This window comes from Rhincodon typus, chromosome 25, assembly GCF_021869965.1.
Source record: "Rhincodon typus isolate 14 chromosome 25, sRhiTyp1.1, whole genome shotgun sequence".
Taxonomy (NCBI): Eukaryota; Metazoa; Chordata; class Chondrichthyes; order Orectolobiformes; family Rhincodontidae; genus Rhincodon; species Rhincodon typus.
The window spans coordinates 19,190,354-19,204,259 of record NC_063356.1 but is presented as its reverse complement, the minus strand read 5'-3'; the positions used below and the strand labels follow the sequence as shown (position 1 = coordinate 19,204,259).

The 13,906-nt window shown below is 39.6% G+C and overlaps 1 protein-coding gene across 9 annotated transcripts in view; it reads left to right on the top strand.

Moving 5' to 3' along the window:
* Positions 1–13,906, top strand: part of LOC109911651 (bcl-2 homologous antagonist/killer) — a 57,749-nt gene that overhangs the window by 18,955 nt on the left and 24,888 nt on the right. For all 9 annotated transcript variants that reach the window (XM_048612284.1, XM_020511005.2, XM_048612285.1 and 6 more), the window contains exon 2: positions 5,485–5,614. In XM_048612284.1, coding sequence (XP_048468241.1) covers positions 5,485–5,614 — 130 coding nt within the window. The remainder of the gene's footprint in view (positions 1–5,484; positions 5,615–13,906) is intronic.

Below are 13,906 nucleotides of genomic sequence, written 5' to 3'. Positions count from 1 at the left end.
TGTGTTGTGAAGAGGGTCTAAGGAGCCTACCTACAAAGGAATATAGATAAAGTGATAGGGCAAAGATCTGGCAAGTGGAGTACAATATGGGAAGGTGTGAAATTGTCCATTTGTGACAGTAATAAAGAAGCATATTATCGTAATGGTGAGAGGTTGTAGACATCTGAAATGCAGAGAGGTCTAGGCGTCCTCATGCATCAATCACAGAAGGTTAGTATGCAGGAACAGTAGGTAATTGGGAAAGCTAATAATGTTTTCCATTGCAAGGAAAATTGAATGATTATGCTTCCGTTATACAGAATATTGGTGAGATTGCATCTGGAGTACTGTGGTACAGTACTGGTCACTCTACTTGGGGAATGATGTTAATGCATTGGAAGCAGTTCAGAGAAGGTTGACGAGGCTGATCCCTGGAATGAGTGGATTGCTTTATAAGGAAAGGTTAGAAAGGCCAGGCATGTATTCTTTGGAGTTTAGAAGAGTCGGAAGTTATTTAATTGAAACTTAGGATCCTGAAGGGAGTTGACTAGGTGGATGTTGAAAGGATGTTTCCTTTTGTGGGAAAATCAAGAACTAGGGACCATGGTTTTAAAATAAGGGATCACCCATTTGAAACTGATGAGGAAATATTTTTTCAGTGTTGTGCTTCTTTAGAGTTCCCACCTTCAAAAGGCAATGCATGCAGAATCTTCAAGTATTTTTTAAGGGATAGGTATTGATTACTAAGGGAGTAAAAGATTATTGGGGATCCAAAGGAATGCTGAGTTGAGGTTAAAATCAGATCAGCCATGATTTTATAATGCTGGAGCAGGCTCGAAGGACTGAGTGACATAATTTTCCTTGTTCATATATTTGTATTGTCAGAGCAGGCTCAACTGGCCATACAGTCTACTCCTATTTCTTGTGTTGAATTTCAGCATTTATTTGAAGGCTTTTTGTAATGTCCTGTTAGAGTGGGGTCACCTGGCTGTTGGATTTGCCCAAGGTGATCACTAAATTAGATGGAAAACCAGGACAGTATAATTTGTAAATACTACATATGTTACAATAATGAAGTAGCGTTCCATTAGTTATTGTTGTGACCTTTGGGTGGAAGTGGAGGAAATTGAAAATGTAAGCAGAATTGACAACTTTTAGTTTAAGGGCATAATTAAAGTCTTGACTTGCAAAGTTGCCTTATTTAAAGAAAATGTGAAAAATGTGCTCGGGCATAGAAATAGAAATGGGAAACACATACAGTTCTTGAGCTGACTCTACCAGTTATGCAGAATAGATGAGGCGTTGCATCTCAACTGTCCTTTCCCAACTGATTACCTTGCAGTCCAAAAATGTGCTTTGATTTTGAGCTGAAAAACTGGGGGTCTTATGCCGTCATGCTTTTTACATTTTTGATTTGGGCAGTTAATTATTCACCACTATGTGCTTGGCAGGTGACTTTCTTCCAGGATAAACTTTCAATAGTTCTGAATCCAGATACCTAGATGCGTGTAAACAGGGGAAATGAATGGCATCCTGGATAGCAGCTTCATCCGTGTTTAGTCTACCTTTTTAATATGACTGAAGTTGGAGATTCTTAGGTGGAAGAACAACCAAGTCGTGTTCTACCTTTATCATTCCTGAAATAGCACCATACATTTTATGCAGAAGTATGGAACCATTTCGTTCTAACATAAACATGCATTCTCTCTGCATGAGAAAGTACTTGTCCTAACGTACTTGTCCAGTTTTGCAGCTACGTCCAGGCAGGCGCACCATTGAAATGTGAGGATTTTTTTTTTGGTTTCTCGTGTGAGGCATGCTGCATGGAAGATTTCTTTTTATCATGTTTTCCCCTATTAACGCAGAAGTTAATGATTTGTCAAAGTGTTACTTCAAAACTTTAATCTTAAAAGGTAGTGATTTTGCTGGTTTTCCTCGTAATAGCTTCCTCACTGGCTTGCAAGGTGAGAGCGGTCTGTTTTAATATTGAGTTACAAACTGATGCAGTACCTCTTTTTTAAATGGCAATCGTTGATTTGAACTCTGGTCTTCTATTCAGATGGCATTTTTAAAAAATTCTATATCATCCATGGGATTTTTAAAATTTATTCACGGGATGTGGGTATTGCTGGCAAGGCCAGCATTTATTGCCAATCCATACATGCCTGGAAGAGCTATTAAGAGTCAACCACGTTGCTATGGTTCTGGAATCACGCAGGCTAGACTAGGTAAGGACGAGAGTTTTCTGTCTATAAATGACATTGGTAAGCCTGATGTAACATTGATTACGTGGTTGCCATTAGGCTAGGTGTTTTATTTCAGATTTTCATTCATTCAAATATCACCGTCAGCCATGGTGGGATTTGACCCATGTCTCCAGAACATTAACCCAGTTTTCTGGAATACTAGTCAATGACGTTACCATTACTTCACCAACTCCATTTCTACCAACATCTGTGTAATTTATCTCCAGTAAGTAGTTGTGAAATACTTTGAACCAATAGTTGCAATCAGTGGTGTTCTGGAGACCCAGGCTAATGCTCTGGAGTATAGGTTCAAATCCCACCATGTTAGATGGTGAAATTTGAATCAGTGAAATTCTGGCTTCGAAAACTAGCCTTACGTCAATCTTGTAACCATAGTTGATTATTGTAAAAACCCATTTGGTTTACTGTTGTCCTTTAGGGAAGGAAATCTGTTGTCCTTACCTGGTTTGGATGACATGTGACTCCAGACCCACAGCAATGTGGTTGCCTCTTACCTGCTGTATGAAAAGGTCCTTGCAACCCATTCAGTTTAAATGGCAATTAAGAATGGGCAGTAAATGTTGGCCCAGCCAGTGACACCTACATTCTATGAAAGAATTTTTAAAAAAAGTTCACCTACAGTGGTTATTAGGGAAAGAGTTCAAAGTTTTTGACTAATGGCAGTCAGTGATGTGTAACTTGGGGCAATTTGCTGATCGAGATGAATGATGTTGCAGTTTTATGAACTGCAATGCAACTTCAAGATGCTGATGCCAACTAAACCAGAAAAGAATCTGGCTGTACATTTACATCTAAATTTGGCTGTTGCTGTGATTCATTACATACGTTAACATTATTATAGTGACTTTTTTGCGTCATTATACTACTATGATCTTCATTGTGACAAGTTTGGACAATTAGAACAACCAATCTTCACCATAACCTTTTCTGTTATGCTTAGCATGTTTTTCTAAGGTTGAGTGATACACATCAGTAAGGGCATGTCTTTCAAGATCTATCAAGAGCCCAGTGATGTAGAATAATTGTGGACAATAGAGTCATTTTATTGATTCAAGTTAACACACCGAAAGAATTGCGGATGCTGTAAATCAGGAACAAAAACAGAAGTTGCTGGAAAAGCTCAGTGGGTCTGGCAGCACTTGTGAAGAAAAAAATCCAGTGTTAACATTTCAGGTCCATTCCTTGTTCCAGTTCTATTCCGGCCCCCAACCACAACTCTTTCTCCGATTTATATCGATATCACCTGTGCTCCTTCCCCCTCTCTCGTCCAGAATTGGAAAAGTTCATCAATTTTCCTTCCAGTTTCCACCCTGCCCTCACTTTCACCCGGTCTATTTCTGACTCCTCCTTTCCCTTCCTCAACATTTTTGTTTCCGTTCCTGGGGATAGACTGGCCACTAATATCCACTACAAACCCACTGACTCCCACAGCTTACTTGGACTATACATCCTCACACCCTGTTTCCTGTAAAGACTCCATTCCATTTCTCTCAGTTCCTCTGTCTCCGTCATATATGTTCAGATGAGGCCACCTTCGACAAGGGAGCCTCTGAAGTGTCCACCTTCCTCAACCGATGATTCCCTCGAACCATTGTCGACAGGGCCCTCAACCGGGTCTGACCCATCTCCCACACTTCCACCCTCACCCCTTCTCTTCCCTCCTGCAACAGCGATAGGATTCCCCTTGATCTTACCTACCATCCCACCAGCATCCATGTCCAGAAGATCATCAGACGCCGTTTCCGCCACCACCAGACACTCCCCTCCCTTATCCACCTTCTGCAGGAATCATTCCCTCCAAGACACCCTGGTCCGCTCTTCCTTTACCCCACCACTACCTCCGCAGCCCCACGACATCTTCCCCTGTAACCGGCGAAGGTGCAACACCTGCCCATTTACCTCCTCCCTCCCCAGTATCCAAGGGCCCAAACATACCTTCCAGGTGAAGCAGCACTTTACCTGCACTTCCCAGAATCTAGTCCACTGCATTTGCCGCTCACAATGTGGCCTCCTCTGCATTAGGGAAATGAAGGGTAGACTGAGTGACCGCTTCGCAGAACATCTATGTTCTGCTCGCAAAAAAGACCCTGACCTATCTGTTGCCTCCCACTTCAACACGTCTCTCCGTTCCCTGGCCAACATCTGTCTCGGGCTTGCTGCAGTGTTCCAGTAAAGTTCAATGCAAGCTGGAAGAATAACGTCTCGTTTTCTGCTTGGGGACCCTGCAGCCCTCCGGACTCAATATCGAGTTCAATAATTTTAGGGCCTAAACTCTCCCATGTCCTAGCCTCCTACCCCACACACCAGGCCTTGTTATCACGTAGTCTGCCAATACACACTACCTGTTGTTAGTAATCAACAGTCCCCATTAACAACTATTCACCCTCCCAGCTGCATTGTTATCGACTCCTCTGTCGGTCCAACTGTTCTTTCTTTTTAGGCTCTATTCTATCGTTTACTGTCTACCCCACCCCCTTCCTATTTTCTGCATATAACTGACTTTTTCCCAGCTACCATCTGTTCTGAGGAAGGGTCACCGGACCCGAAACGTTAAATCTGATTTTTTTCTTCAGATGCTGCCAGACCTGCTGATCTTTTCCAACAGCTTCTGTTTATGTTAGGATACACCTCTAGAGCAGATGAAACTTTATCTGGGCTTTCTGGGTCGGCGGTAGGGGACACTACCATTGCACCACAAGAATCCTCAGTAGATTCATTATATCTTTTGTGTAAGATTCAAATGGATGAAAAAAAGTTTACTGTTGAGACTGAAGAGATAATGTACTGCTGTTAAATAGGTTTACCATATTAAATTAACAATGTTTTTTTAAAGCCTTTGTTAGCATCTCATGTTTGAAATGTCATGGGATATCATGTCTGCAAAGATGCAGGTACAATGCTTATTCAAATCTTTGCCTGTTGCGAGTTCAGTGTATACCTGAAAGCAGTAGAGAACAGTTAATGTAGCTTGTGGGGTATTTTGAGTTGTAAATAGCTAGACTCTTTTTTTTTTAAAAAATGTCTTTCTGAAATACTCTTGTTGGTTTGAAATAACCTATCCTCCCTGATACCGCCTTTGTGTTTGTAAACATTACCTCTGTAATATCCCATGTGAAGATTATTTTGACTTTGTACTTTTGCTTGTGAGCCCCGTTCCTCCGACTGTGGGGTGAGGGTTTGGTGGGAGATTAACTCTTGCTTATGTTAAGTGTTGACTTTACAACTTTTGTTCCTGTAGATTGACTGTAGTCATTTGGGCCAGTTGGGTTGTACCATGGCTTCAGGTGGGGGAGATGAAAACCCTTTCAAAACAAACCCAGCTAAACTACATAAGAACCGTTGTAGGCGCCCATCAAGACCAGTAACAGGTGAGTGCTAGCTTTTGATAATTAAAATGATTATGAATCCCAAAAATACTTCTGTTGGAAAGAAAAGGTCTGAATACCTTAATTGAAGTAAAGGGGACATTATAAAAAACACACGCTTCACAAAAGACCACATGGCAAGCAGTTGGAACCAAAGGTTTTTAATTATACTACACCTATTCTGGTCTTCTAATTTTAAATATGCATGAAAAATAAGAATGTTTTCTGATGTATTTTGTGTTCTGTGGTGTTTGAGATCTCAGCTGTTGAAATGTCAGGTTTGTTCTCTATTCATATGTCATCCCACAGACCTTTTGATTTGCAATATTTGCAGGAAGTACAAGTGAGCATTTAGTTCCCATGTGATCACAACAGCATATCTGCTTTTTCTTCTGATAATATGCTGTTTGTTTGCTAGAATGACGCATGAAAGATGGTAACTGCAAAGTACCAATGGCCATTATTATCGAACCAGACCGTTTAGTAAAACAGTTGCATTTATAAAGGGGAGAGACAAAACTGGCACCCTCCTGTACACCATACTTGTACAAGTGGAAGGGATGGATCCATCCCTATATAAGCACACAATGGATAGAAGTTCTACAGATTTACTGATTGTTTGGGGTTCCTAAGTGTATACTCTTATTTACCCAGTGTTTCGAATTGAGATGACGTTGTTCTGAAATTCCTAGCAAGGTTTCACATTCTAGCCAAATCTACTCGATTCATTTTTTTTCAAAAAATGTAACTTCACTAAAACTCAACCCTTTGCTGACTTCCTTTGAAGTTATGCACAGATAACTGTGGTTTTTGTCACCATCTCATTTTAAGTGGACATGGGGATATGCAGCCTGTTCAATTATCCCTTCAATGCAGCTTTTAACTTGAGTTAATTTAGTTAATATTGACCTCTTGATCCTCTGAATGTCCTTTTGACAACACCCATAAATATTTCAAGTCTGATATCTCATTGACTGTGTATTGTGGCAAACACCCTGGAGCATGCTTCTGCACAAGGGGATGATTTTGAGAGTTTTTAAAATGCCTCCAACAAACATGTATAACTGCTAAAAATGTCCCTTATTTGTATTTTGTCATGCCTTTAATGTTTGCAGAGCACCAGGAACTTGTCTGCTACAGGTTCTGTTACTCTTAAACGTACGAGTTATTTAAGAGATTTGTGGTGACACATGCCAATGGTTTTTCTTTGTTCATTCCATATGACCTATTTCTGCCTTTTTGCCTGGTTTGACAAATAAAGTTTGAATATGTAGTGATTTTGTTTGTCATTTATGAAACAGTAGTTTCAGGAAAAAGCCATCTTCTTCACACTAGCTTCCTATCTATGCTGATTTGGGACATGAGTCAGAAGTAATGTACCGATACCAAGTAATTGAAGTGCCTGTATAGTGACAAGACTGCGGGGTCATGTACATATGATATAGTACATAAGATTATTTTAGCAATGTTTGGTCCTGTACTGTACAATATGCTGCTCATCTTTTCTTGTTCTCGTTTATGTCCCATATTCATGGGTGAGCTTCAGCAGTGAATACTTGAGCAGTTCAACTTCAGTTGTTAAAACTGTTGAGCCTAATCCTATTTTCCACCTAATATCAGAATGTCAAAGATAAACCAGGAAATGAAATGTGCGTTTTTATTTGTTGGTATGTTTGTAGAGCCCATAAAATAAATGGAAATTAGTCAAATGTTGGAAAGGTATGGGCTAATCTGAGATATTCAGCATTCGAGTTATGAAAGGTAGGCCCTGCTTGGCTCATTGAATTGAACTTTTATCAGAACATTAGTGTGCAGACAAAAAGAAAATGTGATGGATATTTGTGAAGTTTCGTAAGGTGTTTGCTAAGTTGCTGCATATTGAAAGCTAAGACATTAATATTAGAAGGAATGTACCAAAAATGATGTTTTGGATTGTCTTTATATGGGTGGTGCCTTCTGAGATCTATTTTGGGCCAGTTGGTACAAAATGATTTGCATGTTGGCACTCTGAGGAAGCTTGGTGACAATTCAAGATTTAACTAAAATGTGAAACTGCTGAAAAATCCAGAAATATAGCTCTCAAAATGAACATCTAGAAAGAAATATAAAATAGCAAATTTGAAAAAAGTAATAGTGAAAAGAATTCTATTTGGAACGATAAGAGCTTAAAGATATTTTGGTATGCATTTGCAAATACCTGTAAAGTTGGAAATACAGAGATCTGGGTTCTTATAAATATTTACCGTGACAGCAATCCACTTACAAAACACTAATGATGAATTTGTACAAGATTCTGGGAGCCTCCTGTGCTGAAAATTCTCTTAATTTATGAGTGTCCAGTAGTGTACGTGAAAGAACTGAATAGCATTCATTGTTGAGTAGAAGACTAAACCATATTCTTTTTCGGTTTGAGGGCTTCTTGATATTTTCTAATGGGCCGATATTTGGTTTACAGAGACTATATTTTCAATCTCTAACTTATTCAGATAAATGCCCTTTTATGGAAGGAAATCTGCCATCCTTCCCCAGTCAGGCCTACATGTGACTTCAGGCCCACAGCAGTATGCTTCTTGAATCTTATCTACCCTCTGAAATGGTTTAATAAGCCTGTCTGTTCAAGTGCGATTTGGATGGGTAGCATATGCTGACCTTAACAGCAATACTCTGATCCTATGAAAGAATAAAGAAGAAAAAGCTAATTTAGTTAGATGACCAGTCAGATATCTCTTCTGTGTTAGTGTTGAAGTGGGGTAGTTAAACACTCTCAGGAGCAGAGTTAAAAGATTTCATCAATAAAGTCAATACTATACAACTGTCCATTAAATGTAAATCCACAACGCACAAAGGAAGCACTAATTTTAGTCACCTAGTCCTAATTTCTAGAAAAATCTACGTAAAATGCATGGAAATTAGCCCATGCCTTTCCAAAATTTTTACTAATCAGAAATTCAGTATTGAGTTATCAAAGGTAGGTCCTGCATGACTAACTTAATTTAATTATTTTCAGAAAATTAATGTGTAGTAAATAGGGGATTTTTAGAACCAGAGAAGTTGGCGACAAAACTTTTTTCAAAATAACTAATGCACGCTGTCACCTTAGCCACCTGAAACACCATCCACAGAACTGGAGAGGGCACAGCTAATATGTTTCAATGCATATTAAGAAATCTGGAAGACTTTAACCAGACAGTTGTTACCTTTTGTTTTGCTGCATCTCAACTCACCGACTCAGATTTAAAGTTTACATTACTCATTACGTAGGATCCACGACATAATTTTGGCAAGTACAACGGCTCCTGAACATGTCCTGTCTTAAACTAGACACTTCACATTTGCTTTGCAAGAATTTCACTACCTTATTACCTCTCCAACCCCAGTCAACCCATTTGTTGACAAGTTTAAAACTATTCTTTCTCTCCCTTACAACCTCTCTGTACACCTAGAACTATCTTTCAGCCACTGGCTAGCACTGTATTATCACATACTTTCTTAACTGCTGCCCCATTCACAGGTTGCTTTTCTCTCACATTTATTGCTGCTGGGCTCACAGCAGCAAGCACATGCTGAGCAGCTCTGCACCGGTTACTTTTCATTTTATGGGGGCAGCTTTTCCTGGGTTTTTAATAACTTTGCCATTTGTGGATGGTTTTGCGTATCACTTCTCTGTATCTTGATTTGTTTTGTGTTTCTTCTCTTTACTACCTTTTTGAGTCTAATTAAAGCATGCCACCCAACCCACATGCAGCTAGCACCGAAAAAAAAAGCAGCTAAGTCTATACAAACTCAATCCACAAACAAATGAGCCATCATTAATGTTAATGGATTGGTTACTCAGTAACCAGTCTAGTGAACACAGTGGAATAGTTGACTCCTTTACATTTAAGTTGGAATATTTTTCTATACCTTTTAATGATAGGTGGACACAAAGTTTTCAAGTACTTTGAACCAGCATTTTGCAATGCTATAAATTAATCCCCTTTGTATGATTTGGTTTCAGACATTGCCACTTTCCATAACGAATATTGAGGCAATTCAAACATCCACATAAATCAGTGTGAACTTGGGTGCAAGAGCAAAACCGAACATTCTAGTCAAAATTACTGATATTTGCTGATCTGTTTTTAATCGCCATGGCTTAATGTTGGTCTGTGCAAATGTGTCATTTTTATTGTTTACTGAACTGAATTGATTTTTGTTTGAGGATGTGCTGCATTAATTGTTTAAATAGTCTGGGTGAAACTAGGACAAGAGGGCATAGCCTCAAGATTAGAGGGAGCAGATTTAGGACTGACTTGAGAAGGAATTTCTTCACCCAGAGGGGTTGTTAATCTATGGAATTCCTTGCCCAGTGAAGTAGTTGACGCTACTTCAGTAAATGTTTTTTTAAAAAATGTAGATTTTTTTGAACAATAAAGGAATTAAGGAATACGGTGAGAACGTGGGTAAGTGGATCTGAGTCCATGAAAGGATCAGCCATGATCTTATTGAATGGTGGAGCAGGCTCGAAGGGCCAGACGGCCTACTCCTGCTCCTAGTTCTTATGTTCTTATATTATGTTCTTATTTGCCAGTAAACAAGTTACTAAAGTTGAACCCTTTTCTGTTTTTGTTTTTTATTGTCTCCCTCTTTGCTCATCTCGACCTCTATGAAATACTTCTGTAATTTCTTTGGCACTTACTAACCACCTCCTCTTGACAGAAACATCTAGAATTTTGAATCATAATTAATATCGCCTAAAGGTTGTGTGCACACAGCCTCCAAAGCACACGCAATTGAGATTCTGCTCTTCAAGCATGTTTTGGTTGTTTATGGGTGAAGTAGCAGTTTAGCTAACCATCTGTTGATATTTGGCCCTTCATAAAATATGAAGGGCAGATAATGTGAAAGAATACTTCATGAGGGAGTCTATGAAAGCCTTAAGTGAAATAACACTATGTTCAATCCCATTCTTTAATTGATTGGTGTTTTGTGACACAATTGTCAGACTTTAGTGTAGTAAAAGAAAACATCGCACTGATGTCAATTAGAATAGGTTTGGATTTGGAGTGCTTTTTTTTGTGAAACCAAGCAGAGCTGTTCTATTATGTGTCTAATCATTGTGCAGTTGATGCTGACACCAAGTTCAGAAAGTAGGTATTCATCAGCATTGATTTCCTTTGGTATTATTGTGGTAGTAATGTAGGTGGGTGATGTCTCAGGTGAAATTCATTTTGTGCTAATTTCTTGTGCCTTCTGATTAAGACTTGAATTATCCATCATGTGTTAATACACACTACTTGACAATGACCACCCAAAGAGTTGATGTTTAAAATATTTATGGTAGTGTCTGAAATGTTTCAGTATTCTTAGCAACATGTAAGTGCTATATTAGACTTCTGACATACACTGTTATTTTTTCCATACCATTATACTTTTGAGCACATTACAATTTTGAGGAAGTTTCAACCAGAGCAGAAAGAGGGGAACCAGTAGATGTTATATTTGAACTTCCAGATAGCTTTCGACAAGGTGCCTCATAAAAGGTTAAGTCATAAGATATGAGCCCACAGTACTGAAGTTAATATATTGGCACAGAGAGAGAGTTGGCTAATGGGCAGGAAACAGTGACTGGGGATAAGAGGTTCTTTTTCAGGTTGGTGACCTGTGACCAGTGGGATTGCACAGAGATCACAGGGAACTGTTTACAATAAATATAATGACTTGCAGGAAAAATGTAAATATACTGTAGTCAGATTTGCAGATAACAGAAAAATAGGTGGAAAGGCAGGTTGTGAGAGGGATACAAACAGTTTAGACATACTGATACGTGAAGTAAGTTGGCAAAATGTGGAGAAATGAGAAGTTGTTCATTTTGGAAGGGAGAACAAAAGAACAGTATTATTTAAATGGAGAAAAACTGCAGGATGCTGCAACACAAAGGGACTTGTTGGTACTCATGCATGAAACTAGCTCACAAGTTCAGCAGATAATCAAGAAGGTTAATGTTAGCCCTTATTTCAAGGAGTTTGGATTGTAAGAATAGGGAAGCCTAACTGAGACTTCACAAGGTGCTGGTGAGACTACATCTGGAGTACGATGAGTAATTTTGGCCCCGTTATTTAACACGAAATAGTATTTCAATTGAAGGCAGTTCAGAGAAGGTTCACTAACATGATATTCTCATTTGGAGAGTTTGTCTTAGGAGCAAAGATTAAATAGGTTGAGACTCTACTCATTGGAATTCCAGGGTATAGATATGCTATAGGAAGGATAGAGAGGAGGGCGGGGTGGCATTTTTTGGTCAGGGATAATATTATGGCTGTACTCCGGGGAATTTTCCTGAGAGTATGTCCAGTTAAGTTATTTGGATAGGACTGAGAAATAAGAAAGGGATGATCACCTTATTGGGATTGTACTATAGGACCGCTAGCAGTCAGCAGGAAATTGAGAAGCAAATTTCTAAAGCGATCTCTGATATTTGTAAGTAAATTTGGGTTGTAATGATAGGGGATTTTAACTTTCCAAACATAGACTGGGACTGCCATAGCAATAAGGGCTTGGGTAGTGAGGAATTTAAGTTGCACAAGAAAATGTTCTTATTCAATATGTGGATGAAATTACCACGGAAGGAGCCAAACTTGACCTTCTCTTGAGAAATAAGGAATGACAAGATACTGAGGTGTTAGTAGGCGAGCACTTTGGGGCCAATCATCATAATTCTACTAGTTTTAAAATAGTTATGTAAAAGGATAGATGTGATCTAAAAGTTCAAGTTCAAGTTCTAAATTGAAGTTAGGCCAAATTTGATGGTGTTAGGCAAGAAAAGCTGATTTGAGAGAGGCTATTCACAGGTAAAGGGATGGTTGGAAAGTGGGGCGGCCTTCAGAAATGAAATAATGAGAGTCCAGAGGCAGTATGTTCCTATTAGTGTGAATGGCAAGGCTGATAGATGTAGGGAATACTGGATGACTAGAGAACTTGAGACTCTGGCCAAGATAAAGGAGGAGGCATATGGCAGATACACACAGCTGGGGTCGAGTCAATCCCTCGGAGTACAAGGGCAATAGGAGTATACTCCGAAATCGGGAGAGGAGAAAGTGAACATGAGATGTCTTTGGCAAACCGGGTTAAGGATAATCCAAAGAGATTCAAGGCAAAAAGGTAACTAGGAGATGGGTGAAATACTGAATGAGTATTTTGTGTCAGTGTTTAGTGTGGAGAAGGATATGGAAGCGAGAGAACTTGGAGAAATAAATAGTGATATGTTAGAGTGTCTGTATTAGAGGTGGTGCTGGATGTCTTAAAATGCATAAAGGTGGTTAAATCCCCAGACCTGATCAGGTGTATCCCAGAACTTTGTGGGAAGCTAGGGAAATGATTTCTGAGATAATTGTATCATCGATAGCCATAGGCAGGGTGCTGGAAGACTGGAGGGTGGTTAATGAGCCATTATATTTAAGAGAGGCTGTACGGAAAAGCGAGGGAACTATAGACTGGTGAGCCTGACACCATTGGGTAAGTTGTTGGGGATTCTGAGATACAGGATCTACATGTATTTGGAAAGGCAAGAACTCATTAGGAATAGTCAACATGGCTTTGTGTGTGGGAAGTCATGTCTCACTAACTTGAAAAAGAAGATAATGACAGTGGTGGATGTTGTCTATGTGGACTTCAAGGTGTTTGACATGGTTCTGCATGGTAGACTGGCTGGAGAGTTGGAGTTTTGCGGAGAGGCTGAATAGGCTGGGGCTGTTTTCCCTGGAGCACCAGAGACTGAGGGGTGACCTTATAGAGGTTTATAAAATCACGAGGGGCATGGATAGGATGAATAGCCAAGGTCTTTTCCCCAGAGTTGGGGAGTCCAAAACTAGAGGGCATAGGTCTAAGGTGAGATGGGAAAGATTTAAAAGGGACGCAAGAGGTAAATTTTTCACACCGAGGGTGGTGTGTATATGGAATGAGCTGCTAGAGGAAGTGGTGGAGGCTGGTACAATTACAACATTTAAAAGGCATCTGGATGGTAGGTGAATAGGAAGGGTTTAGAGGGATGTAGGCCAAATGCTGAAATGGGACTAGATTAATTTGGGATACCTGGTTGGCATTATTGAACCTTATTGAAATATGTAGGATTCTTAAGGGACTTGAGAGAGTAAATGCTGATGGGGTGTTTCCCCACATGGGGAAATCTATGACCAGAGAGCATAATCTCAGATTAAAGGGGTCCCAATTTAAAGCTGAGATGAGGAATTACTTCTGAGGATTGCGTGTCCTTGGGACATCTTGCCTCAGCACTGTGGGGGCAGAGTCCTTGCATAT